The sequence below is a fragment of the Emys orbicularis genome, chromosome 1 (genome assembly GCF_028017835.1).
Source record: "Emys orbicularis isolate rEmyOrb1 chromosome 1, rEmyOrb1.hap1, whole genome shotgun sequence".
NCBI lineage: Eukaryota > Metazoa > Chordata > Testudines > Emydidae > Emys > Emys orbicularis.
The window spans coordinates 320,536,205-320,562,975 of record NC_088683.1 but is presented as its reverse complement, the minus strand read 5'-3'; the positions used below and the strand labels follow the sequence as shown (position 1 = coordinate 320,562,975).

General features: G+C 40.2%; 1 protein-coding gene across 1 annotated transcript in view; it reads left to right on the top strand.

Moving 5' to 3' along the window:
- PDS5B (PDS5 cohesin associated factor B) overlaps positions 1 to 26,771 on the top strand; it is a 252,523-nt gene that overhangs the window by 129,801 nt on the left and 95,951 nt on the right. The window contains exons 9-17 of the mRNA XM_065403763.1: positions 1,773 to 1,888; positions 4,350 to 4,444; positions 5,837 to 5,982; positions 7,908 to 8,059; positions 8,864 to 8,977; positions 10,751 to 10,832; positions 19,622 to 19,670; positions 21,238 to 21,377; positions 21,456 to 21,571. Coding sequence (XP_065259835.1) covers positions 1,773 to 1,888; positions 4,350 to 4,444; positions 5,837 to 5,982; positions 7,908 to 8,059; positions 8,864 to 8,977; positions 10,751 to 10,832; positions 19,622 to 19,670; positions 21,238 to 21,377; positions 21,456 to 21,571 — 1,010 coding nt within the window. The remainder of the gene's footprint in view (positions 1 to 1,772; positions 1,889 to 4,349; positions 4,445 to 5,836; positions 5,983 to 7,907; positions 8,060 to 8,863; positions 8,978 to 10,750; positions 10,833 to 19,621; positions 19,671 to 21,237; positions 21,378 to 21,455; positions 21,572 to 26,771) is intronic.

The following is a 26,771-nucleotide window of genomic DNA, read 5'->3' as shown; positions in this document are numbered from 1 at the left end:
CAGAATCATAACCAGGGAATTTATTGGTTAATTTTAGAAGTAAAATATATTTAATTGTTCTGTTACCAGATAAATACGGTATTCAAGCTAAGGGTTGTCTCCATTCTCATGTGAAATGCCCAGTATTTATATGAGCAACATATTTTGGATATGGCTATTTCTTAAAGTATGGTTACATTGCAGAACTGAGCATGTTCACTGTAAATATGTGAAATATTTTCAGATTTTGAAAATTCTGTGAAAATAAATGTATAACGAACATTTTCAACCTGTTCCTGAGTAGCTGGGGGTGACATTAGTGGCCACTGCTGGAGAGTGTAGTAGTGCCTACCAACAGATTGGGACATTTGATAGTGGCCAGAACTCCTTTAAAATGGTATTGCTGGAAGTAGGAGACACCATTCAAGTTGGGGCAAGCCCAGCTTTCTGTGCTTTCCCCACACAGTAACCGTTGGTATGTAGAATGTATTGAACCAGCCACAGCAAGGCACCAAGTCAGATTAGGCAATGTTAACGAAGACCACCTTGCCCTCATTTCTTGATGATAGAAGCTAACTCCAAAGGAGGCAAACGGTTGGACCGATATGGTAGGGATGTCTATGAGAGTGGAACAGTACCTTCTTGCCTCAACAGTTCCCTTGTATTATACCAGCAGGAAGGAGACTGGAGAGTGGGAGGAGCCAGGAGTGCCCAGCTAATGACTGTGGAGGAGAAAGAAGCAGCATTAAACTGCGAGTGTAGCCATGGGAGAACTTTTTCATGTTTTCTTATTTTATGCAAAAATATGCATGTAATTGTGTGGTGAATTACAAACGTATGGAAAGCTAACAAATGTGACAACATCTCTACAGATGTTCTATATTTTCAACTTAAAGGATATGTTCTGTACTTCAAGCAGGTGGAAATGAAAATTAGTACTAGAATATTTAGCGAGAATATAATTTTGAACTGTGTAGGAGCACATTTAATTTCCAACTAAAAGCATAGTTTTAGGAAGTGGTGTAGTTTTGGGAAGTGTTGAATTATGAAAGCCTAAATTTTCAAAAGTAACCAGTGTGTTTGGGTGCCTCAATTTGGGAGACCCAAGTTTTGAGATATCATTTTAAAGCGGCCTGTTTTTTTTTTTAAAGTTCGTTGCTCATTATTTTCTGAACATGAGGCCTCAAGATGTCTCAAGTTGGGCACCCAAAAATTTGAGGCATTATATCACTAGTTTCTTTTGAAAATTATGCTGAAGAGCTTTCAGTGACGACTCCATAAAATCTTAGGGGCAGTGAACCTTACTCCTTGCTAAGGTTCTCATTATATCAACAGTAGGAGATATGCAGAACATTTTTATATTATAGTTGCAGACAGTATTCTAAATTGTGTTTTAATGTTGCATTTTATCTCATTCATTATCTGCCTAAGTTTGGTTGTATAAGTATGCCTAACTCTTTTACTGTTTTTAACAAATACAGATAAAAAATATTAGCAAACTGTTAATGAGGGTTGAAATAATGTACATAAGCCTGGTATTCTTTCAACAGGTTTGTATTATTGGGGCACTCTACATTGCATCTTTATTTGAACTTCCTTAATTTCAATACTAATTTCTTCATCTCCATGATTAATAGTCTTTTATCTCTCTGAAACACAGATTGCTTTATACCAGAACTGTATATTTTAATCTGCATTTTAATTTGTCTGAAGATAAATGTATGTAATGTAAGATAAATATGTAAAAGTCATTTATACAGTTTTTATTTTTGAAAAATGTGTTCATTTTCCAGAGCAATGACAATGAAGAACGCCTGCAGGTTGTAAAACTACTAGCAAAAATGTTTGGGGCAAAGGATTCAGAGTTGGCATCTCAAAACAAACCACTTTGGCAGTGCTACTTGGGGAGGTATACACTGTTTTAGTTCCCTTCCCACAGGGATAAACAATGAAGTATAATTCAACATTTTACAAATTTCCTTTATTTAAAATAAGTATAATCTATGGATAAGTAAGAATTCTATTCTACTGCTTGCTCTGAAATATGACACAGATAATATTAAAGATATTACATCTGTGATTCTATAGAGCTAATAATTATAAACCAGCCTGTTCCTTTACTTATATAATTTTAATATTGTAAATATTATATATTTATTATATATAAAACTATGAATGAGTTTATAACTTTTAAAATAACATCAGATGGCATTGGTAGTATCAGACTATATTTAAGAGATCCTGAGACTTTATATACTGTATGCTTATACTACATTGTATCTTACTGAATAATAATTGCTGTGTTTAAAAATATTGGTATAAAGACTGTAGTGAAAGCGTACCTGATGTTGGGTCAGTGCCAATCCCTGTAAATTAATGCAAGTGGGCAATAGTTTATACTGCAAATAATATTACATCATACTAAAATAAAATATCAGTATTCAGGGAAATTTTCTACCGATAAAAATTTTAGAAAATTTAAATGTAGAAGTGTTTTTGCCTGAAATTGTTTTTGAAGACACTATCAAACATATTTTCATACTATATTTTAAAAAATATTAGATGCTAATTGGGCCTAGCAAAAAATACTTCATTGTAAAGTAAAATAGTAATGAAGATGTGTTATTTCTCTGTCATCACCTAATCACAGTGGCTGTTTTAAGAAGGTTACAAATTTGAAGACTCAATATTTGTTTTATTGAATCTTTTAAACATTTGAAAAAATAAGTAACCAGTAAATTTACATTTTGTAATAAATCCTTGTATAAATCCATTTTCATTAAAATATAGTGTAATTTTATATTTCTATTTTCTAAATTATGTGCTGAATCTTTTTATTGTATAGCTTTATTTCATTCAAATGTCATCTTTATTGTATCAAAAGTTCTTCATATATGCTGTTAATTGACATTTGAGCTGTGTTGTCACAATCTTGAATTTATATTTTTAAAGATTTGGAAATTTAAATTTATTTAATTTAGATAATTTTAGTTTAGAGATTTTGAAAATTTAAAGATTTGATTTTTTTTTTCCAGAGAATTCCTTTTGTAAAAGGCATTTGATCTTTTTCAAAAGATTTCCTTTTGTATAGTATCTTGTAATAAATTTGTATTTGATCATATTACAAAGTAGTAATTTAAAGTTGGATAGTTCTATAGGACAATGCCAATCAAAATCAAACAAGACTAGATTTTGTATTTTCAAATGTTCAGACACTTCTGTCGAGACTGTTTTTTTTTTTAAAGTTTTATCTACAGACGCTTCCTGACTTACGCAAGTGTTCCATTCCAGAACGCCTTGCCTAACTTGAATTTTGCCTAAATCAGAAACATATCTCCGACCATTACACCAAAAAACAAACAAACAAAAAAAACCCCCCAACTCTCCTATTTCTAGCTTACGGATCTTTTTCCGTAAGCTTGGATTTGCGTATGTCTGGTTTACGTAACTTGGGGAGCGTCTGTACTTTTAAAGTGGTCCGTCTTTAAACAGATTCCTTTTAGGTTACATTTGATGCATATAGAAGCCTATTAATGTTGCCTTACATTATTCAGTTCAAAGAGAAATAGGTTGTTTGGGATTGACAATTTAGGAAACTAATTTTTTTTAGTGAAACTCGTGATTCTTCATATTACTATTTAAATACTTGATATTTATGGAAATGATTGACAGTGGACCATCTATTTTTTTTAAACCAATGTCTGCTACCCATAAGTAACTGTCATTTGTGTTTGTGGGAGTTTTTCGTGTTCATTAGGGGAAGATATTTCCATTAGTAAAGGGCAAATAAATTAACTGTGTTTATATAGGAAATATTTCCAAGTTTCCTTTTTAAATGAGACTTTGCAAGACCAATCAAATTATCAATGTAAAATTAAGGACATCTATTTTATTCATGCATCCATACATGAGAAGCATAGACATAGTTGGAAAAGAAAAAAGGGCTAGAAAGCAGCTACATCTATTTTGTGTTCACTTAAGTTAGGTTGCTTCATGCTGCCTAGCTAAATGTAAAAGCAGATAGTGGTTCCTGGAACACTTTGTCCTATTTCCCAAAACCTTCTAGTCTAATCCTAGTTATCAGTTCATCAACTGAATCTGCAGGCCTTAGAAATAGAATCAGAGACATAGAACTTAATTGTATGTATACAAGGTTGCATGATACAAGAGGACAGGAAGTGGGAAGGTGTTACTCTTAAGTGAAAATGTGAGAGAGTGTCTCTCTGAGTTTAAGATAAGTCTTGGACTATCACTATTTCAGTGCTTTGTATATAGAAATAGGCACAGTGCTTTGATGGAAATGAAATAAAATAATGTTGAGTTACACATACATCTTGATTTATTAAATACAGTGTTTGTTCCTAAAACAGGTTTAATGATATCCATGTACCTATCCGGCTTGAATGTGTGAAATTTGCTAGCCACTGCCTTATGAACCATCCAGATCTAGCAAAAGATTTAACAGGTACCAGTTTTTTTATTATTATTAATATTCTTCAGGATTTTTTATCTTGTTTTCAAGGGTAATAGCAGAATTAGGTATCTGGTTACTATTGTGGCTTTGCAACATTTGTGAAAAATGCAGTTTTGAAATGTGCTGGTTAAGTAGATTTTTACAGTGAATGAAAAATGGAAAAGCTGCTAAATATGAGCAAAGATGAATTTAAGATTTTGGACCAGATTATTCTTGTATTTTCAGCAATTAATAACTACCTAATCACCACTGCCTCCATGATCTTCACAGAATATAGTATGAAGTGTTTCAGATAAGCAGAGCAAAATAACACAAATATAGCTGAGGAAATCTTTCACCTAAAATGTCAGCGCATTATTTTCAATCTTTTACTAAACAAAAGGTTAATTGTATTCCTTCTGTTGTCCTGGAAGTGTGGTTGAGTTGACTTTTGCCTGCTTTCATGTCTGGTACTAGACTTTCTGGCTTACACTGTGGAACACTTTGAGATATGGAGGAGAATAGTGGATTTGTATTGCTTTTTTTCCCACGGAATTACGTTTGTGTCATTGAAAAATATATTTAAGTTCCAACCTTTATAACTGTGGATGAGAACTTTTTTTGAATACTGTGTCAGTAAACTTTAAAACTGTTTTCATTACTGTGTCCTCTAGGTGAATTCTTTTAGAAAATATCACTTTAGCCAAATTATACTTTAATAATAATAATAATAATAATAAAAAGGCAAAACCACACACCCTGGTAGGTATAGCTTTCAAATTTCAAAGCCTCTTTAAATGCAAGTCAGGACTTCATTATTTCTGGACATTGTCTGTGGCACCACGGCTTGCTGCCAGTAGTATTAATGGTGGTTGTTTGCGATGATCAGTGATCAAAGAAAAATGAGTTGAACAGTGATCAAGATGCAATGACTTCTCGTCACCTATCAGTTTTGTACAATTTTGATTAAATTACTCTACTGGCAAAAAGGTTATGTATTTTATTACTGATTCTGAGCTTTTCCCCCCCCTTGTATTGTTTTTAAAATATTGGTGATCAGGCAGAGGAAATAGTTACCAGTTAGGGATACCATGAAGTAGTCTGGGAAAGAAAAACTTAATCTCTACATCTGAATGAATTAACTATTAACAAAAATAAAAAACTTCTAATTATAGATGGGAGCTGAGAGACTAATAGTGGAATAATTGTTAGATAAACTGTACTCTAAGTAACAAAAGTTTGCTAATCTAATTTTATGAAGAATTCAGTGACTTTATACTTGATGTTTGAAATAGTGTAAAATGTGGCTGACTTTAGTCCTATTTCTTTAAGTAGTCTCTAGGGAATTAAACACAGTTAAAGCTGCATAAATATTTCATTTTAATGATAGTATTTTTCTTTCAGAATACCTTAAAGTAAGGTCACATGACCCTGAAGAAGCCATTAGGCATGATGTTATTGTATCCATAGTTACTGCTGCTAAAAAAGATCTTTTGCTTGTAAATGATCACCTACTTAATTTTGTGAGAGAGAGAACACTGGACAAACGGGTAAGACGTAGATTAGTTCTAATAATGATTGTGTTAGTCTCAAATATCTTGTAATAAATTTAGCGTTCCGTTTTTAGATAAGAAATAACCTTCTTTTTTAAAAACACCCGAATTAAAAACTTTCATTTGAACAGATTATAAAAACTATTAAATACAAAAACATTTGCTGTTGATAGTTTAAAGTTTATTCATCTCAAATTTTCAGTTTTTCAAGTATTTTGAAGTCTAATGGTAAAAAAATGTTAAAACCGAAGAGAAAAATAACTTGTCATTGAAAGATTATTGGTGAAATATCTGGTAACACCATCGTATATGTCTTTGTCAAAGACAGGTAGACAAACTGCATTCTTTGGAGTATTGCATCATAGCATAATAGAGTGTTCACTTTAGTCCACTTTCTTCTCCTCCTCTTAGGGCAGGGGTGGCCAACTGAACCGGAGAAGGAGCCAAAATTTACCAATGTACATTGCCAAAGAGCCACATTAATATGTCAGCAGCCCCATATCCGCTCCCCCCACTCCCAGCGCCTCCCACCCACCAGCAGCCCTGCCAATCAGCACCTTCCCCTCCGTCCCTGCACCTCCCTATCAGCTGTTTTGTGGCATGCAGGAGGCTCTGGGGAGAGGGAGAAGTGAGGGCACTGCAGGCTCAGGGGAGGGAGCGGGAAGGGGTGGAGTGGGGGCAGGGCCCGTGGCAGAGCCAGGGGTTGAACAGTGAGCACCCCCTAGCACATTGGCAAGTTGGCACCTGTAGCTCTGGCCCCGGAGTGGTGCTTATACAAGGGGCCGCATATTAACTTCTGAAGAGCCGCATGTGGCTCCGGAGCCACAGGTTGGCCACTCCTGTCCTAGGGCATGGGAGAATGGGTGTCACTCATTCAGCCCTGAGAAATATCCCATTTTAAACATCACGTTACCATTGTGTAATCATTATCCTTCCAGCTGAGGAAAACTTGGCAGGATTCCCTTTGGAGAAATTATTGGTGGTCCTTTATACTTAGCTGGAATAGTCACTGCTAAACAATGAGGCATTCTCTTGTCCTAGGGCCTGAATGTCCTGTTTCCATAGTGCTCTGTCCCTGCCAGCTCATACCTAGAGAACAAAAATCAAACCATAGTCGTGCATTGTAGTACTGTGGATTGTGTTCAGTGTAGGTCTTATAACTATTTTAATGGAATTTTCTGTATCATTTGTTGTCTTTGTTATATTAGTATTTGTAAATAAAAATGAAATCCTTCCAAGATATTGAAATATTTTTTTGAAAAATATGGAACACAGAATTCAAAATTTATTGTGGATTAAAGTGAAAAATATTCAATCATCCTCAGCCTGTCAAGTTGCTCACTTTTAATTAGAACCTTGGAAGACTGAGCAAATTCACTAATTTCCAAACTTGTGCATTTTTGAAATTCCAGTTAACCATATTTCATTATCCAGTAAACTTTAAAACTGTTTTCATGTATTCTAAATAACATTAACAGCAAGCAAGCTGAGGGCAAACTTTACCAATCACATTGTCATTTTCTGATTTTATTTTTCTCATTTGGTGACACGCTTTCCCCCTATGCAGCCATAAAATAATGGTAGGTATTCAGTATAGTTCCCTGAAGAAAAAAATATTTTGATATTAGAAATATTACCCATTAAAGTCCAGAGGGTTTGCTGCTTACTCAGATATTAGTTTTATTCACATGCTAGCTATGAATGGTGATGAAAATGTTGGTAGTTGCAGATATAATGATAAATATAAATTTTTTTAAGTAAATTTAATAATGCAGTAAACATTTTTTTTTAAACAAGTTAGAATCGCTATTTTGGTTTTTTAAGGAAAAAGGAAATATTTATTTGCCGAGAGATTTTTTCTTTTAACATAATTTTTAAAAATTGTTTATTTTGAGTTTTAAAACTGCGATATTATTTTTTAGTGGAGAGTGAGAAAAGAAGCTATGATGGGACTTGCCCAGATATACAAGAAATATTCATTACAGTCAGAAGCGGGGAAAGAAGCTGCAAAACAAATTTCATGGATCAAGGACAAACTGCTGCATATATATTATCAAAACAGTATTGATGACCGGTAGGTCAGTTTACTAGGTTTTGAAGATTAGAGACTTGTTATATACAGGTTGCCTAGCTTTCTAACTTGTATTTATTTTCTGATTGTTAAATGACGATAAAAGGAAAAAATATATAAATAAATAAATAAATAAATATTTATTTTATAGGTCAACTTGTGTTCTTAAATGGACACTGCCAAGTTGTGTTCCATTTTTTTTAAACTCAGAAGTATTGCTTCAATGGAGTAGAATTACTCTAGTTTTTTTTCTGTTTCTTACTCAGCCCATGTTAGTGTTCAAAAAGTTGTTTGCTTTATTAATTTATTCTTTTGATTTATGCATTGCACATATCAACAAATCTGTAGAGACATATAAACTTTAAAAATAAATACAGTAGAATCAAACACATGCAATGTCAGATGACCCTAAAAGGACTTTACCCATGAGGTAAAAGCTTTCATACTCTAAACTCCCTCACTTGGAAAAAGTCTACTAATTCCAGTTTTCTAATCTAAAATAATCTCTACATACTTTGATTCATACCCAAATTCCAATACACGTGAGTCTAGTAAGCATAGTCTTTTTTGTGTCAGACTCTGATAGTAGGGTTATTATAACTTTTAGCTCTGTTGTGATCAAGTTCTACTTGAGACCATTAATGGGAGTGGCTTGCTTTCAGATTTCTCAACAGCATCCATCTTCTTGTGTAAACCTACCACTGATTCTGTTGTTCTGAGAATTTTTAAATGAATGTTTTAGTAATTTGAATTTAGAACCACCTTGCTGCTTTATAGCTAAAATTCCTTCTTAATATTCTCTTTCAGATTGCTTGTTGAACGCATCTTTGCTCAATATATGGTCCCTCACAATTTGGAAACAAATGAACGAATGAAATGTTTATATTACCTTTATGCAACACTGGACTCAAATGCTGTGAAGTATGTTTCCTATAATAAATGTGAACTTGAATATATTTTACCTTTGCAGCACTAAGAGGTGTGACAGGTTTACTTTATAGAGAATAATTAATATAGAGATCCTAATAAACCTGGGTGGAGCTGCATAGGTCTGTCTTGGGAGTCAGCACTAGATGGGGAATTAGGAGGCCTGGGTTCTAGACCAGTCTCTGCCTCCAACTAAGTGATCTTAGGCAAGTCATCTAACATCTTTGTGCCAGAGCTGCTTCATTTGTAAAAATGATATTCCTTTGTAAAGCACTGTATTAGTACAAAGTATTACCACTGCTTTGCATAAATGTTGGAAAAACTGTAGATGGTTCAGGCCATAGTGGACAAATCCTTTTAATAAATTATCAATAAACATATAGTGCTAAAATGTCATATTATTTATATATATATTAATTCAGGGCTTGAAAAATTTATGAAACACCTACTAACCAGATGACTAAACCCACTAATTATAAATAGATATGAAAGATGTGCCCAGGAGCAAATCCCTGGTAAGAAGCAAGAGCACCATATCCTTTATAGCTGCTGGAAATGGGGAAGTAGGGGTGCTGTTTCTGGATCATATTTGGCAGCTTGGTCTCCATTATTCTACCCCGCCTTCAGTCTCCTGGCTGCTCAAAGGGGAGAGTGAAGAAAGTAGTCTGTTGTTCAACCCTTTCCCCGTAGCACCTGTTTTTGGTAACTGCAGAGCTTGCGTCTGCTGCTGTTCATCGCTCTCCCAAGCAGAAGCATGACATGATTATTGATAGTTTCACTGATGCCTCCAGGGTTCAGAAGCTGACCAAGAGTGTTGTTAATTTCACTGTGCTCCTGTTTGACAGTGCTATGAGCATTACAGTAACAGTGGAGCTCTATGCCTGCAAACTCATGAAAAATATATATTCTATTTGGTTTACATTTGGTAGATTATTTTTGCCACTCTAAGGGACAGAAACATAATTATTTCCGAATGAAAGCTTTTAAGGGCTGCGTAAGTTGTTGGCTAAGGCCTCCACACTTGTCATGATCTTTTAATAGTGGTGCATTGCTGTAGCATGTATTTAACTTGGTCAAGAACAATTAAAAAAAAAAAAAGCTTAAAGATGTTTTCTTTAGCATTACTGTAAGAACTGTTACATGGTTTAAGTTGAAATATTGTGGCATAGATGTCCTTAAAACTGTTGCAGTGAAATAAATAAATAGCTATCTTAAGAGTAGAAAGAATTGCTTTTCCAGTATTTATTTTGGGCAAAATAACAAATGACAAAAAAATCTTCATTCTGCTTTTGCTGAAGTCCAGTCTGGTCTCTTCTTTGTCAAATTGCTGCTCCTGCAAATAAAAAAAGGCAGCTGGTAGAAAGATACTGCTTTAAACCAATGGACTTTTAAGTGTTATCTGCTGTAACCTACCATGTTTCAACGTATTTAGTACACTGAGCTCAGACTTTTTCAAATAAGAACTCTTTGTAGAGGAGACATATGACTTGCACCCCCTTTTTAAAGGTGAAATAATCGGAAGTTAAACTCTACAGGTATACTAGCAGAACCTTCAAAATAAAAGACAAGCAATTAAATGTCATACTACAGGGGAAACAATTTTATTTATAGTTTGAACTTGTGTCTAGTTTAGCAAGCCCTGGAAAATGCTCAGCGCCTCAAGTTTCATTGAAGTCAATGGGAGTTGAAGTCACTTGGTATATTATAGGTTTACAGGCATGTTAATGAGTAGCAGCTTCTGTCAACTAATTTTTTTTTTCACTTCAGAGCATTGAATGAAATGTGGAAATGTCAAAATCTGCTACGACACCAGGTAAAGGACTTGGTCGACTTAATTAAACAGCCCAAAGTAAGTTAAGTTCCTTCTTGAATTATTTTGTGTGTATATCCCTTATGGCTTTACTTAAAGGGGCACACTATTAATTTATGTCCAGAACCTATTACCTATGAGCTGAAATTTGCCATGTTTACTCTCAGTGACAGATGTGAAATCTTTTGGAAACCCAAATAAAATTCTGACAGACTATATATGAGATAGCAAAGTGTGTGTGTGTCTGTGGTAGGAGGAGGTTTTTTTGTAGCTACTTGGAAAATTAAAAAAATATGAAATAGGGTTAAAAAGAGATTTTGTTTGGATTTAAATACCAGTATTTAAAAGCCACATCTTGCAGGAATGTATTCGGGCTGGAGAATTAGAAATTGAAACTGACCAATTTATTTCTGATGGCCAAATGAGTAAAGTACAAGGAAGTACACAAACATTGAAAACTTATTTTTTTTATCATTAAATTATTTAAGAGTAAAAAAAAAAAGTATATTAATTATCCTGACAGTGTTCATTTTATGTTTTCTTTCTGAAAGTTGTTGGAAATTCATTTGGTTATTCCAAAGACAGACAATTTAGTTACAGTTGTTAAAAATTTATATGACAATGATAGAAAAAAATAAACATTTATTCGTAGATAAGTGTTACATATAAACATTGAATAATAAATATTATTTCTACAACTTAATGTAAAATTCTGTAAAATCAGTGTTTTGCTTGACACCTAACAGCATAGCTGTATCCTGTCTTCCGAAGGGGCCAATGCCAGGTGCTTCAGAGGGTATGAACAGGGCAATTATCTAAGGATTCATAGGTCCAGTAAGTGATTCTCCTGGATTTGGGTTCCTCTCCTCTCTCGGGTCAGACAGTTGAACCTTTGGTACTATAGAGTTAGACAGAGAAGGGTCTCCTGCTTCTAGCAGATCAGCTTTTATTCTTCGTTGCCCTAGGCTTCTGTTCATGACGATGAGCAGACTCCATCTGTTTCTGTCAATGTGACTTCAGAATGTTCTGTCTCTTGCAAGGGCGTGGGGATGAAAGGCTGACCTGCCCTTCAGGTTACTGGTTCTATAGCTCTGTGTGGTGATTCTCCTTTCTTCTCCTCATTTGGACAGGCACATAAAAAGTGTCTGGATCTTGCCTTGCAAAAAGGCATTACACCGAAGTACCATTTGATGATTTGTTAGTCTGTACAAGGCCTGTACTCAGACATTTGGAAGAATCCAAGGAATTAGAGAAAAGAAGTAATTTCTCTAAGAAACAAACAAACAAACAAAAACCCAAAAGGCAAAAAGAGAGAGAATCTGGAGAAAGTGGATCTTGGAGACCTGAAATGAGCTGGATTCGGAGTGTTTTCTCCACAGTTTTTGGCAAGATTTATAGCTTCCCTTCAGCTAAAGATGGCAAGTTGACTTGATAAGGCAGTTGCTATAGCACTGTTAAAGAATCATCAGTTCCTAGTGACCTTGATGTCACCACTTCTAATTCAAGAGAGACTATTTAGACTTGAAAGGAACATGAGTCTGTCCTGAAGAGCCATAGCTTAATTCCCAATTCTTCCTAGTATACAGCTTCTCTAGGGTGAATTCAAAACTTGATTAAATAGATAGAATATCACAGTAAGCTTTCTAGAAAGGTAAGTGTCTTGATTTCCTTCAGCCTGTTATAGGCAAAACAAAGGTTTGGTAGTGGTGGTATCTGTGAGGGAGTCTTGTGATTCAAGTAATTTCAAATCTGGCCTTTTAAGCTGGTTACCTGAGACATAGTGTCCAAAGTTATTAACGCTTTTGTCTGCCTGCATTTTCTGATAAAGGAGAATAGCAGTTTCCTGAGTCCAAACATTGCCTCATATGGGAGCCCTGTTCAGCGCTGCAAGGTCAAACCAGTCAGATCTTGTGTGCTCTCTCATCTTTTAACTCAGCTGAAATCTGGAAATCCTGGAGGCTCTGAGTCTGTTGACTTCAATATTTAAGCTTGTTCCATGAGCCAGGCCCTGTTCCAGGAGTCTGCTGCTTCACTTAATTTCTTACTGAGATCAGTGGTTCCAGCTTCTCTCATTACCTGGTCATCTTCCTGTAGAATTCTGAGCCTCCTTTCAGGGGTAGGAGGATTGCCATCAGTTGTGGGGTGTTGGTTGCCTCTGATGTCCGCATGAAAAGCTGGACAGCCACACTGAACAGTTGATTGACTAAAGAAATTAGACTTCCAGGAGGAAAGAAATGGCATCCCTACTGGGTGGCAAACTTATGTTCAAAATGAGATGATTGATCACCAAGTGATTATTCAAACAGACAGTACTTCAGTAATAGCATATTCACTGTAAACATAAGAAAGGAGGATGAAAAATAAACCCGTTGTGGACACCGATGCTCTATTACACTAAGCAGAACTGTATTTTCAGTCTGCCTGAGTAATCTATCTAGCAAGAGTCCTCCGTGTTCAAGTTGAGAGAGTCTTTATTCCCACTCATGGAATGGGAACTCATTGTTTCAGGAAATCGGCAGTCTTGGGGGGGATACCAAACGATCAGTTTGTTCTCTGATTTGAGTAGGAAAGTAGCTAAATTATGCAGAAGATTTATACGAAGGAATGTTTTCTGTGGAAGCCTGCTCTATCAGATGATATATAATTTCCCGCTACTGCCTGTGTTTCCAAATATGTTAGTTAACATTAATGCACCACTATTCACTTTCATATTTCTTCCCTGCTCCAAAAATCTGACATTGACTCAGAATTTAGGATTCCCATACCTTCTGTCACAGGGGCTAGTCAATCACCAAAGTATGACACACATGCTGGGAACTTAAAGGTTCAAAGTCACTCCTTTCTGGAGTTAGATTGCCATAGACACACAATGGTCAAAATTGCCCTATTAGGTAGATATCTTGTCATCCCAAGGCCTATATAGCTTGGTTGCCTGGCTTTGTTTGGTATTAGGAAAGATTTTCCCTAAAAGAATGCAAAAACGTGAAACTTGCCTGGGCATGATTTTCCTCCTTTGCCTCCAGTTCTCCTCCTATCCTCCCAAAAATGTTTTTTAGACTTCCTACAAGCAGATCTGGAGCTTGGTCTTTCCCTTAGTACCTTTTAAACATAATTTCTTGACTAGAACCTATTAATGATAAGGCTGAGGCCTCTGTCTCATCCTGTAGTTAAGTGTTTCTTTGGGGAATTTTTTCTTGTAAGGTAAGACTTATTTCTGAGATTTCTTTTCAGTTTCATAAGTTGTCCTCAGTTTTTTTTTGGGTTGTTCACTTTGGCTGCTAATTTTGCCTCCAGTAAAATGACTTGCCCAAAGTGTGTGTGTGTGTCTGGGGGGGGGGGGGGGGGAAGAATTGTTCAGCTTAATTGTAACTTAGTGTTGATCACTTCAGATATCAAACACTTTCTTCTCAGTTCCACCAGAGCTCAAAATGTCAGAGCCATGGCTGTTTTAAAGCTGAAACTGAAAGTGTGCCTTGCATGCCTTTGCAAGGCATTACAGGCTTCATAATTTGGCCTCAGGATGGTCAGTCTCTGCCAGAAGAGTACTGGGAGCTGGAACCTTGCAACAGAAGTGTTCCCGTTATGACTGAAGAGTCACTAGACCTGCTACTTCGGTGTATTGATGCAGATTTGAGAATGGATAGGAGCTGATATACAGATTTCCTCTACTTGTAACTCCAGGTTTCTGCAACTGTTCATTTGAGAATCTGCAGCAAACCCAAACCTCTTTTTTGACACCAGAATTAAGTTCTCAAATCTCTGAGAATAATACTTAAATTTTCATTCATAGATGTCAAAACACTTTACAAAGGTGATTAAGCATTATTATTCCCATTTTGTCGGTGGGAATATTATTCAATGTTAGTTTTCTCCTATTTTTTTAAAAAGTTGAGTGTGAATGCTATGGAAAATTCCAAACTGTAGAGCCTCATAGAGTACAGCTAATAAGGAAGAGGTTGTCTGGTAATTGGTTTAACTGCCTGCAGGAGTGACACCTACAGGAAGAAGCCAATGGATGCATTTTTTTTAATGTTCCAGAAACCAGAATTACAGATCAGGAAAAATGTCCTTATTGGAATAACTAATAGCAGTTGCCTGGTAGTTTTATATGCTCTGAATTTCTGAAACATTCTCCCTTCTCTCCCTCATTCCTAGCAAAGGGAGCCTAGTTCTTAATGTTAAATACCTGCATGTGGAGTTTAAAGTCCTTCTCCAACATTTGAGTCATTAGTGAATGAAAAACTGCATTCTCCTTTTCTGACATCCCATGTACATTTTTTCTGCTAGGTATGACATACTCGCCACGTGCACCGGTGCCGGAAGTTTTCCCTTCAGCAGTACCCGTAGGGGGAGCGCTGCTGCGACCCCTGGAGTGGCGCCACTATAGCGCGCTATAAGGGGAGCCGCGCGCTCCCCCCACCCTCAGTTTCTTCTTGCCGCCAGTGACGGTGCATCGGAACTGCTCGCTCCAGCTTTGCTGCAGCTCGTCCCAGATCTCGTTCGTCGTCAGTAGTACCTGTATCAGTTAGTTTGTTAAAAGTTCTAGTTTAGTTAGTTAGTGTTCGGGCTGGGGCATGCCCCGGGCCCCAGGGTTTAAATCGTGCGCATTTTGCATGAGTTCAATGTCCAGGAGTGACCCATACACCGACTGTCTCCACTGCCTGGGCGAATCCCACATCAGCTACTGCTGTAAAATCTGCAGGTCCTTCAAACCCAGGACGAAAAAAGAGAGAGACATTAGACTTCTCATGGAGTTGGCACTGGCTCTAACCCCAGTGCGCCGAGCGGAATCGGCACCGGGCACTTGGTCTTCGGTGCATGGCAGTCTGCGGCGCAGAGCAGCCCGTTTGGGTCAACTCAGACCTCTCCGGCTGAAGTCCGCATGCCTTCGACGCTGGAGGCCCTGCAGGCGGCCAAAGATGATATGACTCTGCAGGTGCCCGTGGCACCACCAGCACCCGGACCGAGCTCTAGAGGCAAGCCGCCGCTGGGCTCTCGACAGCCGATGCCAACCCAACACAGATCCCAGTCGGGACCACTCTCGGGCCCGCTCGTCGCTCAGTGTCCTGTCTGGATGCAGCCTCCAGCCTCCACTCTTGTCACCCTCCAGGTTGTCTGGTCGGGTGCCGTCGGAGCAGAGTTCCAGGCACCGCTCCACGCCACGTACAGGGTATCCGTGTGACAGGCGCCGACGCCGTAGACGCTCCCACTCTCGGCGGAGCTACTGGAGCCACTCCCAGCACGGACACCGTCGCCGGTCATGCTTTAGCTCTCGCGCGTCGAGGTACCATGCCCACGACTCCCGGTGGGGATCGCCAACTCCACGTCGTCGCGGATCCAGGTGTCGAAGGGTCTCGAAGAGTAGCAGCTCGAGGCGGCACCATTCCTCGACGTTGGAGTCCTGGTCCCGTGGCAGGCGTCGTTCTCGGTACCGCTGCGCGTACTGCTCGCATGACGCCGATAAGTCGTTGGCATCCCCAACCTCGACCCACACGCAGAGTGCTATGATCCAGCAGGGCCAACCTGACCACCTGGTGCTACACCAGAGCCAATGGCAAGGGCCCCCGTGGCAGAGCCAGTGGTGCCAGTGAACCCCCTGGCCCCCTGTGCACACCCAGCAAGGCCCTCGGTCGTGCACCGGTACCGGCCCCCTCCCCTGCACTGCATAACAAGATCGCAGCCCCGCCCCCCTCCGTACTGCAGGAGGATTTCAGGGCTCATCAGGAGCTGCTAAAGCAAGTAGCATCCAGTCTCCATGTCCAAGCTGAAGAGATGGAGGGACCTTTGGACTCGCTGTTCAATGCACTCTCATCCTTGGCACCGGGCAGAGTGGTCCTCCCGCTCCATGAGCGGGTGGCTAACATCTCCAATGCCCTCTGGCAAACACCGGCCTCCCTTGCCCCTATATCGAGGAAGGCGGAGCGCAAATACTTCATGCCCACGAAGGGGCACGAATACCTCTATACCCACCCAGCCCCCAGCTCCCTAGTGGTAGAGTCCGTGAACCACAGGGAAAGACAAGGTCAACCAGGACCCGCACCCAAAAATAAAGACTCTAAAAGACTGGACTCGTTTGGCAGGAAGCTTTATTCGTCCGCCGGCTTCCAGCTCCGGGTGGCCAACCACTAGGCCCTCCTCAGTCGATAGGAGTTTAACTTGTGGGGGTCGCTGCCAAAATTCGAGCCTTCCCTTCCGGAGCATGAAAGAGAGGATTTTAAGGCACTGGTGGAAGAGGGCGCTGCCGCCGCAACGGCCACTCTGCAGGCGGCGTCGGATGCAGAGTGTCCATGCACAGGGCGCCGTGGCTACTGCTGTCCGGGCTTTCCGTGGAGGCACAGTCTGTGATGCAGGATCTTCCCTTTGACGGAAAGGACCCGTTCACGGAACAAACAGATGTGAGGCTTCATGGCATGAAGGACTCACGTACCACCCTTCAAACCCTCGGGCTCTACGTTCCGCCCAAGGAGAAGCCTAAGGCGCAAACCTCCGTCCCTACGCCCCAGCCGAGATACGAGCCCACCTACAACAGGTCCAAAACTCAAAAGAGGCGACCTCAGAGGCAGTCTCGCTCTGCCCTGCAGCCTGGGCCCTCCAGGGGCAAGCAGCAGGGTAAGAGGCCGTTTTGACTGGTTGCAGGAGGGTACCTAGGGGACCCCCGAGAGGACCCTCCTACCAATAAAGTTTGCTTTCAGCAACCGCTTGTCTGCGTTCCTTACGGAATGGTCCCGGATAACATCGGACCAATGGGTCCTCAACACCATTTCCCGGGGTTATACGCTACAATTTGTCTCGCCCCCGCCTTCCCTCCTCCTTCCCCGGACGGCAGGGGGGACCCGTCGCATTTACCCATGCTACAGCAGGAAGTGGACCAGCTCCTCAGCTTGGGAGCCGTGGAGAAGTTTCTGTAGGAATTCCGGGGAAAGGGGTTTTACTCCCGTTATTTCCTGATCCCCAAGACGAAAGGGGGGCTCAGACCCATCCTGGATCTGCGAGGCCTCAATCGGTTCATGGCAAAATGCTGGTTCCACATGGTCTCTCTGGCATGTATCATACCCTCTCTGGACCCTGGCGACTGGTATGTGGCCCTGGACCTTCAGGACACATACTTCCATATCCATATATTTTTTGGGGGCACAGCCTTCCTCGTGGCCATCACGTCAGCCCGGCGGGTCTTGGAGCTCAGAGCCCTGACCTGCGACCCCCCCCTTACACAGTCTTTCACAAGGACAAGGTTCAGCTCCGCCCACACCCTGCATTCCTTCCTAAGGTGGTCTCTGCTTTTCACATGGGCCAGGACATCTTCCTACCTGTCCTCTGCCCTAAGCTGCATGCCTCTAACAAGGAACGCCGCCTCCATACGCTCGATGTGTGCAGAGCTCTTGCCTTTTATCTGGATCGGACTAAGCCGTTCTGCAGGTCTTCCCAACTCTTTGTTGCTTTGGCCGAGCGCATGAGGGGCCAACCGATCTCCACCCAGAGGCTTTCCCGGTGGATTACATCATGCATCCACACATGCTACAACCTAGCAGGGGTTCCCGCACCACCTATCGTAAGGGCTCACTCGACAAGGGCTCAGGCCTTGTCGGCTGCCTTTGTGGCCCATGTCCCTATCCAGGACATCTGTAGAGCCGCTACCTCGTCCTCAGTACACATGTTCACATCACACTATGCGATCGTCTCCCACGCCAGGGATGACGCTGTTTTCCGTAGGGCTGTGCTTCAGCCAGGGAATCCATCAGACATAGCTTGTAATCACCTACTGTGGAATACACATGAGTAAGCACTCGAAGAAGAAAGGACAGTTACCTGTTCCATAACTGGGGTTCTTCGAGATGTGTTGCTCATGTCTATTCCACATCCCGCCCTCCTTCTCCTCTGTTGGAATTCGTCCGGCAAGAAGGAACTGAGGGTGGGGGGAGCACGCGGCTCCCCATATAGCGCGCTATAGTGGCGCCACTCCAGGGGTCGCAGTAGCGCTTCCCCTACGGGAACTGGTGAGGGAAAAACTTCCGGCACTGGTGCACGTGGCGAGCACGCACACCTACTGTGTAATAGACATGAGTAACACATCTCGAAGAACGCCAGTTACAGAACAGGTAACTGTCCTGTATTGAGACATTTGGTATGAAGGAGATTGTAAATGTCTCAGTAAAAACAAATAGCATAGTCCTCCAGAAATGCATTTCTACTCCTTGCTATTGCAGGTGTTGATGGTTGCTTTTACAGTTGTGTTGCTGTACTGTTAGTCGCTCTTGTTCCTCCATCTCTCAAAAACAAACACAAAAAACCCCCCAAAACCAAAAAAACCCCTTCAGTTGAACAGCAGCGACAGCCATGGTATGAACTTGCTTCATTCATTGTAGTGAAAAACAAACTTCAGCTGGGGTTATTTATATGTTAACTTTTAGAAGTAGTTAAAAACAAACAAAATCCCTAAGATAATAAAATGCAAAAAACTGTGAATGGAGTGTTAAGATTAGATTTAAATACAAAAGGTCATTAAATGCAATGTTTCTCATAGAAACAGCTCATCTTCATTGTGCATAAAATATTTTAATAGTTAAACTATTAAATGATTGTCTAAATATATCCATAATACGCCACAAGGGTATAGTACCGTTACATGAAAACTTTAAACTTTGACTTTGTGATTAAACATCTAATATGGATATTACCGTTTTTTTGCATTTAATATACTGGCATTAGTAATAAGTCTGGTTCTGATTATATAGCTTTACAGAACTGTGCTCACACTATATGCATTTGCTAGCATATAATGTCAAGTCTTCGCTTTAAACAGATTTTTCTTATGTTGTGATTTTTTTCAGACAGATGCCAGCAGTAAAGCTATATTCTCAAAAGTGATGGTCATTACAAGTAAGTCTGATTAAATATTTATGCTGTTAAAAATTAGAATTGAAATATGATGTTTCCTGGTTTTCAAATGTTTGGTACATTAGCCTGTAAACTATTGCAGCAAACTTTGCATTTTACTTTGTTTTTTCAATGAGAGGGATCATCAAGGCAACTGTAAAAATACTATTACTTATAAAATAGTCCACAGTCTCAAATCACAGAACTAGTTTCATGGTACTGATATTCTTTCTCACACTTTGACAGCATTTCTAGAGATTACAGTAAAATAGATGAATATGGATGACCCAAACAACTTGTCCTTCAGCATTTACAGTACCACACAAAATATATTAGAAGTTGATGTTGGCTGCAGATTTAACATAGGCTGTTTGCTTAAGATTTGTATTGAATGTGTGTTCCCACAATGACAGATGTTCATGACCCCAAGGGACTTGGCTTTTGGTGTAGATGATCATTTTAAATGTGAGACTTCGTACGAGAGAGAACCTTTATGTAAAATCTGAAATTCTTCCAACAAGAAACTAGTTAAAGAAACATAAGAAAGTAAAGAACTGGAGAACATAAAAAATAAAAATCTTAATTTAAAATTATTTTTTTAATTTATCTAAAAGATCATGACTTATTTTTATCCAATCTGGTTCAAATAACAAAGACTTCACATAAAGTATGACATTTGTGGAAGAGTTTAGTTCATGATAGAAGTTCCTGTTGTTTGCCTTTAGCCTTCTCCTGAATCTTTTTTTCCCTCCATAGTAGGAGGGATGGTCAGCTTGTAACTTCTTGTTTCCTTCAGTTCTAGGCTACATAATTTTCAAAATAAATATTTTGGTATGACATTGTCTAAGAGAGATTGCTTTTCATTAGCTTTAACCGGCATGTAGTGGTCTTCTACCCTTGTTGTCGTCGTCACCCCATTTCTTAATGTAGCAGCAGAAAAAGTATGCTGATTAGCATTAAATGCTGCCATTGCTAAAAGACTGGGTTTTTTTGTTTTTGTTTTTTTTAAATTCAGTAATCTTTTATTTACCGTTTAAGGGAAGGGCTTCTCAAACTTTTTTTCTACATTATAGAAAGTATCATAAAGTATAGGACTAGTGGAAAAGTAATTTTGTTAAAATGGCAGTGTGAGGTTCCATGTTTATATGTAAGTGATATGTAAATTGGATAAGATCCATTAGTATAAATATATTTTGTATTTTTAGTAAGTACCAGCCTTGCTGTGTTTGATCTACATCTCCCTGGTAATAAAGTTTCTATAGGTCAAATGCTGGCCCATCACCATTTCTGCCCAGCTCTTTGTATTACCAGCAGAATAGGGAAGCCTCAGGCGGCAGCAAGGAGAGGGAGCTGTCTAGCCTGTGTTCTATGAAGTAAGCAAAGAGAGAGACTGAGAGCACAGGGGGAAGAGATTTAGAAATGGACATTTTAGTTAAAATCTGCAACAGTATGAAATATGAGGCTTCATTCTGTTTTTTCTCTTCAGTGCTTTTATTAAGCAAGTAAACATTTGCTTAAAAATTAAAATTTGCCAAGTTGATACTAATTTGAAGATTTTTAATATTTAAAGGAAACTTGCCAGATCCTGGTAAGGCTCAGGATTTCATGAAGAAGTTCACTCAAGTTCTGGAAGATGATGAGAAAATAAGAAACCAGTTAGAAATGCTTGTTAGCCCATCATGTTCTTGCAAGCAGGCTGAAGGATGTGTGGTAAGAATAGCTTTCAGAATATTTTATGATATTTTGGTACTGAATTGGGTTTTAACCGATTTCAAATATATATTGCAGCGAGAAATTACAAAGAAGTTGGGCAATCCCAAACAACCTACAAACCCTTTCCTGGAAATGATTAAGTTTCTTCTAGAGAGGATAGCTCCTGTGCACATTGATACAGAATCAATCAGGTATGTATTTTGATTGGGTTGCAGATAAACTAATGGAAGCTTTGAGATGTAAATAGTGGCTTGTCAAAAAGACACAATCAGATTAAAATATTTTTAGATGTTGTAATATTGTATCTGTTATTAGTAACATCATAGATTAAAACAGTTTTTTAAATTTAATTTTTCAGCATTTGTACTGTTTGTTTATTTTTTCCATTTCATTCAACGTAGAAAATAGCTGAACCACTGAGATTATTCCATTTAAAAATCTACACCAAAATCTTTGTTCCCCACATGGTCTTATCTCAGTCTCTGGTCAGGTCATGAAAAGATTATTTTAGAATTAATCTACATGAAAACCTACATGAATTAACCTACATGGAAAAGTTGGATTGGATTTCTTGTTCCCTTTTTAATTATTAGAACCAGTTAATTGTATATCCATTCCAAGAAACTGGTCATATTGTAAGTATGAACAAACATAAAAGCAATAGAAAACATTCACATTTTAATTAACTAATAATATTCATGTAGTTCATTACAAACAGTAATATTTATCACTGTAGACATATCAGTTGAACTCTATACTATTAAATACTTCTAAGTAGTGGAAGGAAAAAAGTGCATATGTGATAAGAGCGCAGAAGTGTACAGCTTTGCCACAAGACCAGCTTTCCTTTTCCCACAGTCACCTGCCTCATTCTGTACATACTTTCCAACTTCTGCAACAAAGGAAGTAGGAGTCCTGCAGCCTTAGTCACTACATAACCCTCATTCATTCCCTGATCACCATGTATCTTGTGCACTGGATAAGGCAGGGGTTGGTCCCATGGAAAGATTGGTATATGATCATGTAATTGAAATCTATCATAATATCTAGGCACAAAGAAATGCAGAACTAAGATTATACAGATTATCTAAATTCTCCCAATTCTTAACTTGAGTGTTTGACTTTTCAACCTTAACAGTCTTTTGAAGTAGTTGGTTTTTGTATGCAATTTCCTAACTTCTTTTAGAAAGCAAACTGAAAAAACAGAAATTCTAGAATTGGTAACCTATTAACCTCTATGTGGGTCATTAGCAGGCCTTTAGATTCACATCACAGACCTTTACTACTTGTCCTAATGAAATAACTGGTAGCAGTAGTAGGCTTTGTCAGCGGAAAGCACAGCTATTTGCAAGACAGCCTGGATTTGGAAGTGTTGGATTCTAATATGGGTTCTGCAGGGGAGTGTGCATTCTCCATCATAGCCTCTCTCTGCTCCCCTCTGCTTCTCACCCCTCTTCATTTGAGTCAGACTGTTTTCTCTTCCTCCTTTATGCTGTCTGGGGGCGAGCACAGGGTATCGAGAGCCCTGCTGTCAGTTTTACTTACCAAGCACCAATTGCAGGAAAAGCCCTTCTCAGGGCTTGTCTATACTTATGGCTAAATCAGCACTGCTGTGATCGATGCAGCGGTGTCAATTTAGCGGGTCTGGTGAAGACAAGCAAAGTCGATGGCAGAGCGCTCTCCCATCAACGTCTGTACTCCACGTCCCCGAGAGGCAGAAGGTAAGTTGGCGGGAGAGCGTCTCCTGTCAACATAGTGCAGTGTAGACACCGCTGTAAGTCGACCTAAGTTACATTGACTTCAGTTACGTAACTTTTGTAACTGAAGTAGTGTCTCTTAGGTCAACTTACAGCTTTAGTGTAGGCCAGCCCAGCAGTCTCTGCAACCCTGGTGTGATGCATGCTTGGTGCCGGCAGAATGTTCAGAGAATTTAGCTGCAATCCTCAGCATGTGGAAGTGGCAGTTCTCAGAGGCTTATGACTTGGCTGGGTTTCTTCAAATTTTCAGAGTCAGCATAAAAGAAGTTCACTGACTCCAGAGTGACTCTCTTGCCAAACTTCAGATTGCCTGTTCCAAAACATGCAGGCTAGAGTTTTTTCAAAGAAATGGTTGTAAGAATTTTTTGATATAAGGCAAAAATACATTGTTTTGCTGTGCTTTGTTTCCTGAAACTTCTGATCGATTTTCAGGGGCTTTCAGTAAAAGCCTGGTGAGAATACCTGGCATAGTTTTCAATTAGAATAGTTAGTGTTAGTACTTTATCCCCGTCCTTTTGGTTGTTCAAAAAGAAAATTTTATTTTCTCCTCAAAGGGAGGGCTGTAGGTTTCCGGGTTTTTTTCCACCACCGCAGCACAATATTCATACCCTGCCCCCTTACGGGGAGAGCACGCTCCCTGAGGGGCATGCCTGGCTCTCCAGAGTTCAAATGCTGCAGGCTCTCTCTCTCTTTCTCTCTCTCTCTCTCTCTCTGACGGCCACTCTCAGTATGTCTGGTGTCTCGGCAAGACACATATACCGCAGAAGTGCTCACACTGTCACAATCTGAAAGCACTAGAAAGACGAGATCTCCAACTTAAACTTCTCCTCTTCATGGAGAAGTCTCTCTGCCCAGCGTCTGAGCCTGAGGTATGCACCTCACCTGGCCAGAAATTGCCAAACGCAGCCTCTGACAAGGACCCTTTCTTCCATGGCCCGGGCTCCCAATCAGCCTGCCAAGAAGGCGGCAAAAAAACCGGGTACCACATCCCCGACCTTGGAGTTGGCCAAGAAAAGGCACTCCGCTAATGGGCAAACACTCCCAGTACCGACCACACCCGCCACGTCAGCCACCGAAACAGTGGGACCTTCCGGCACCGTCAGTACCAAGAAAACAAAAGCCACCAAACAATCGAGCTCGGACACAGGCACCAAGGGGAAAATGAAACCCCATGCCGTGGTATCACCGGACACGACTAAACACTCAGTACCGAGCACCTTGGCACCCCTTTTGCTAATGATGCCACCTACTGTGGACATCGTGCACAGTCACTCACTGGTTCCCACAGGCAGGTTTTAGCATATGGTACTGATTCCTACCACACTGACTGTAATGATGCCATGTGCTTCGCAGCAATTCCTGCGCTAAAAAGACTTGGTCTCTTCTGTACCAGAGTCTCCCATCTTCTGCACCCAGAGTACCTCAGTCCTCATGTCAGCCGCTGAAACAGGGGGACCTTCCGGCACCGTCAGTACCAAGAAAACAAAAGCCGCCAAACAATCGAGCTCTCCACCTCTTTCTGCTCCACAATTCTTGAGTGAGGATGAAGATGGAGACGAGGATGTTGGGCACTCTACAACATTCCTCCCCTGTGGCTGCTCCCATCACGCATGCTCCTCCATTCAAGTGCTACCCAGCAAACTCTCTGAACCAATCCTGGTACGGGCACCCCTGGATGCCCACTATGCCCTTCCTGCCACAATGGTCATTTTGGAACCCATGGGCAGCATATCCACAACAACAACTGTGTATCTGCCAGTCTTCCCAGAGCTGGCACATATCAGTCATCTTTAGTAACACCACAGGGACCGCCTGACACCTCAGAACAGGGGGCTGAAGAGGAGGACAAATTCTCTGACCAGGACAACCCACCTGAAGTCCACTTCTTTTAATCCTCACCTGATGACACTATTATGCCCCCACCTTCCAACACAGGTGATGATTTAAAACAAGTCCAAGACCTCAATAGAGAGAGTTGTCACTTCTCGGGACATTTCACTGGAAGAAGTCCAGGTGTCTTGACATAAATTAGTAGATACACTGCACACATCAACCTCATCTAAAATTGCCCTTCCGATTAAATGATGTGATTATGGACCCTGTGAAATTGCTCTGGCAAACCCCTGCAACAATTCCACTTATCTGTAAGAGGTCTGATAAAAAGTTCTACATGCCTGCATAGGGCACTGAATTTCTCTTTTTGCGTCCAACGCTGAACTCATTTGTGATTGACGCAGTCAATGAACAAGGTAGACAGCAATACCCCAGCAACACCCTTTATGACAAAGACTGGAAACAGCTGGACCTTTTCGGCTGCAAAGCATACTCAGCTGCAACCTTACAATTTAAGAAAAGCCAACTGTGAAGCCTTATTGGCAAAGTATGTCCACTTTAATTATGCAGGTCTTTCTGAATTTACTGAATTTATTCTAGATGACAAAAAAGAACAGTACAATCTAGCATCACAGAAGGTCAATTCATAACCAGTACATCATTACGGCTGCTCTTGACTCAGCAGATTCAGCAGTGAGATCCATAGCGACCGCGGTTATGTGGAGGGCTTCCTGACTCCATCTACTGAGATTCCCAAAGCCAGTACAGTAACTGTAGAAGACTTACCATTCGAGGGATCCACACTCTTTGCGGACAAGACAGACGGGTCCTTACACACTCTCAAGGACTCGAGAGCAACATTGCAATCTCTGGAAATTTACACATGTAAGATCAAAAGAAGACAGGGAAGTTATCAAGCCCCTGAAACATCCTGCCCCCCTCTGTATGCACAACACCATAGATACTATGGCCATCGGGGCAGAAACAGAAAACCTCGAGGAGAAGACAATCTGCTCCCTTGAATACTACATCTCAGCCATCAACTTCCAGACAACAAATTTGAAGCCCTGGTCGAAGGCCCGAGAACCCCATCTCTTTCAATGCTAGAACCATCTACCACTTGCAAGACCTTAGGAAATCACCTGATTCCATTTTACCCGATCTGGTAGAGTATTACAACAGATAATTTCCAATACTTATCTATCAAAACTGGTTACTCCATCCCCCTTACCTCCAAACTCCCTACCCACCCCTTTCCCTGTCCCTCTTCAGGGACCCCTCTCACGAGCATTTACTGCCAGAAGAGGTAACCCACCTCATATCTCTAGGAGCAGTAGAACCCATACCATCCGAGTATAGAGGGAAGGGGTTCTATTCCCGTTATTTTCTCTCACAGAAAAAAACAGGAGGCTGGAGACCTATCATCGATCTATGGCGACTCAACAAATTTGTGAAAACACGACGATTCAAAATGGTCACACTAGGCACCATAATCCCAGCGTTAGAAAGGGCTGACTAGTTCTTAGCCCTCGACCTTCAGGACACGTTTTCATATATCCATCCATCCCTTACATTGAAAATGTCTACGATTTGCAATAGGACAAGATAACTTCCTATTCAAAGTTCTACCCTTTGGCCTTTCCACTGCCCCTCGGGTACTCTCAAAGGTACTAGACGTAGTAGTTGCCTACCTACACAGGGAGGAAATCATGTTATTTCCCTACTTGGACGATTGTCTGCTGAAAGCACCAACACTGCAGGCAGTGAGAGAGTCCACCGAACGCACAATAACTCTAATTAC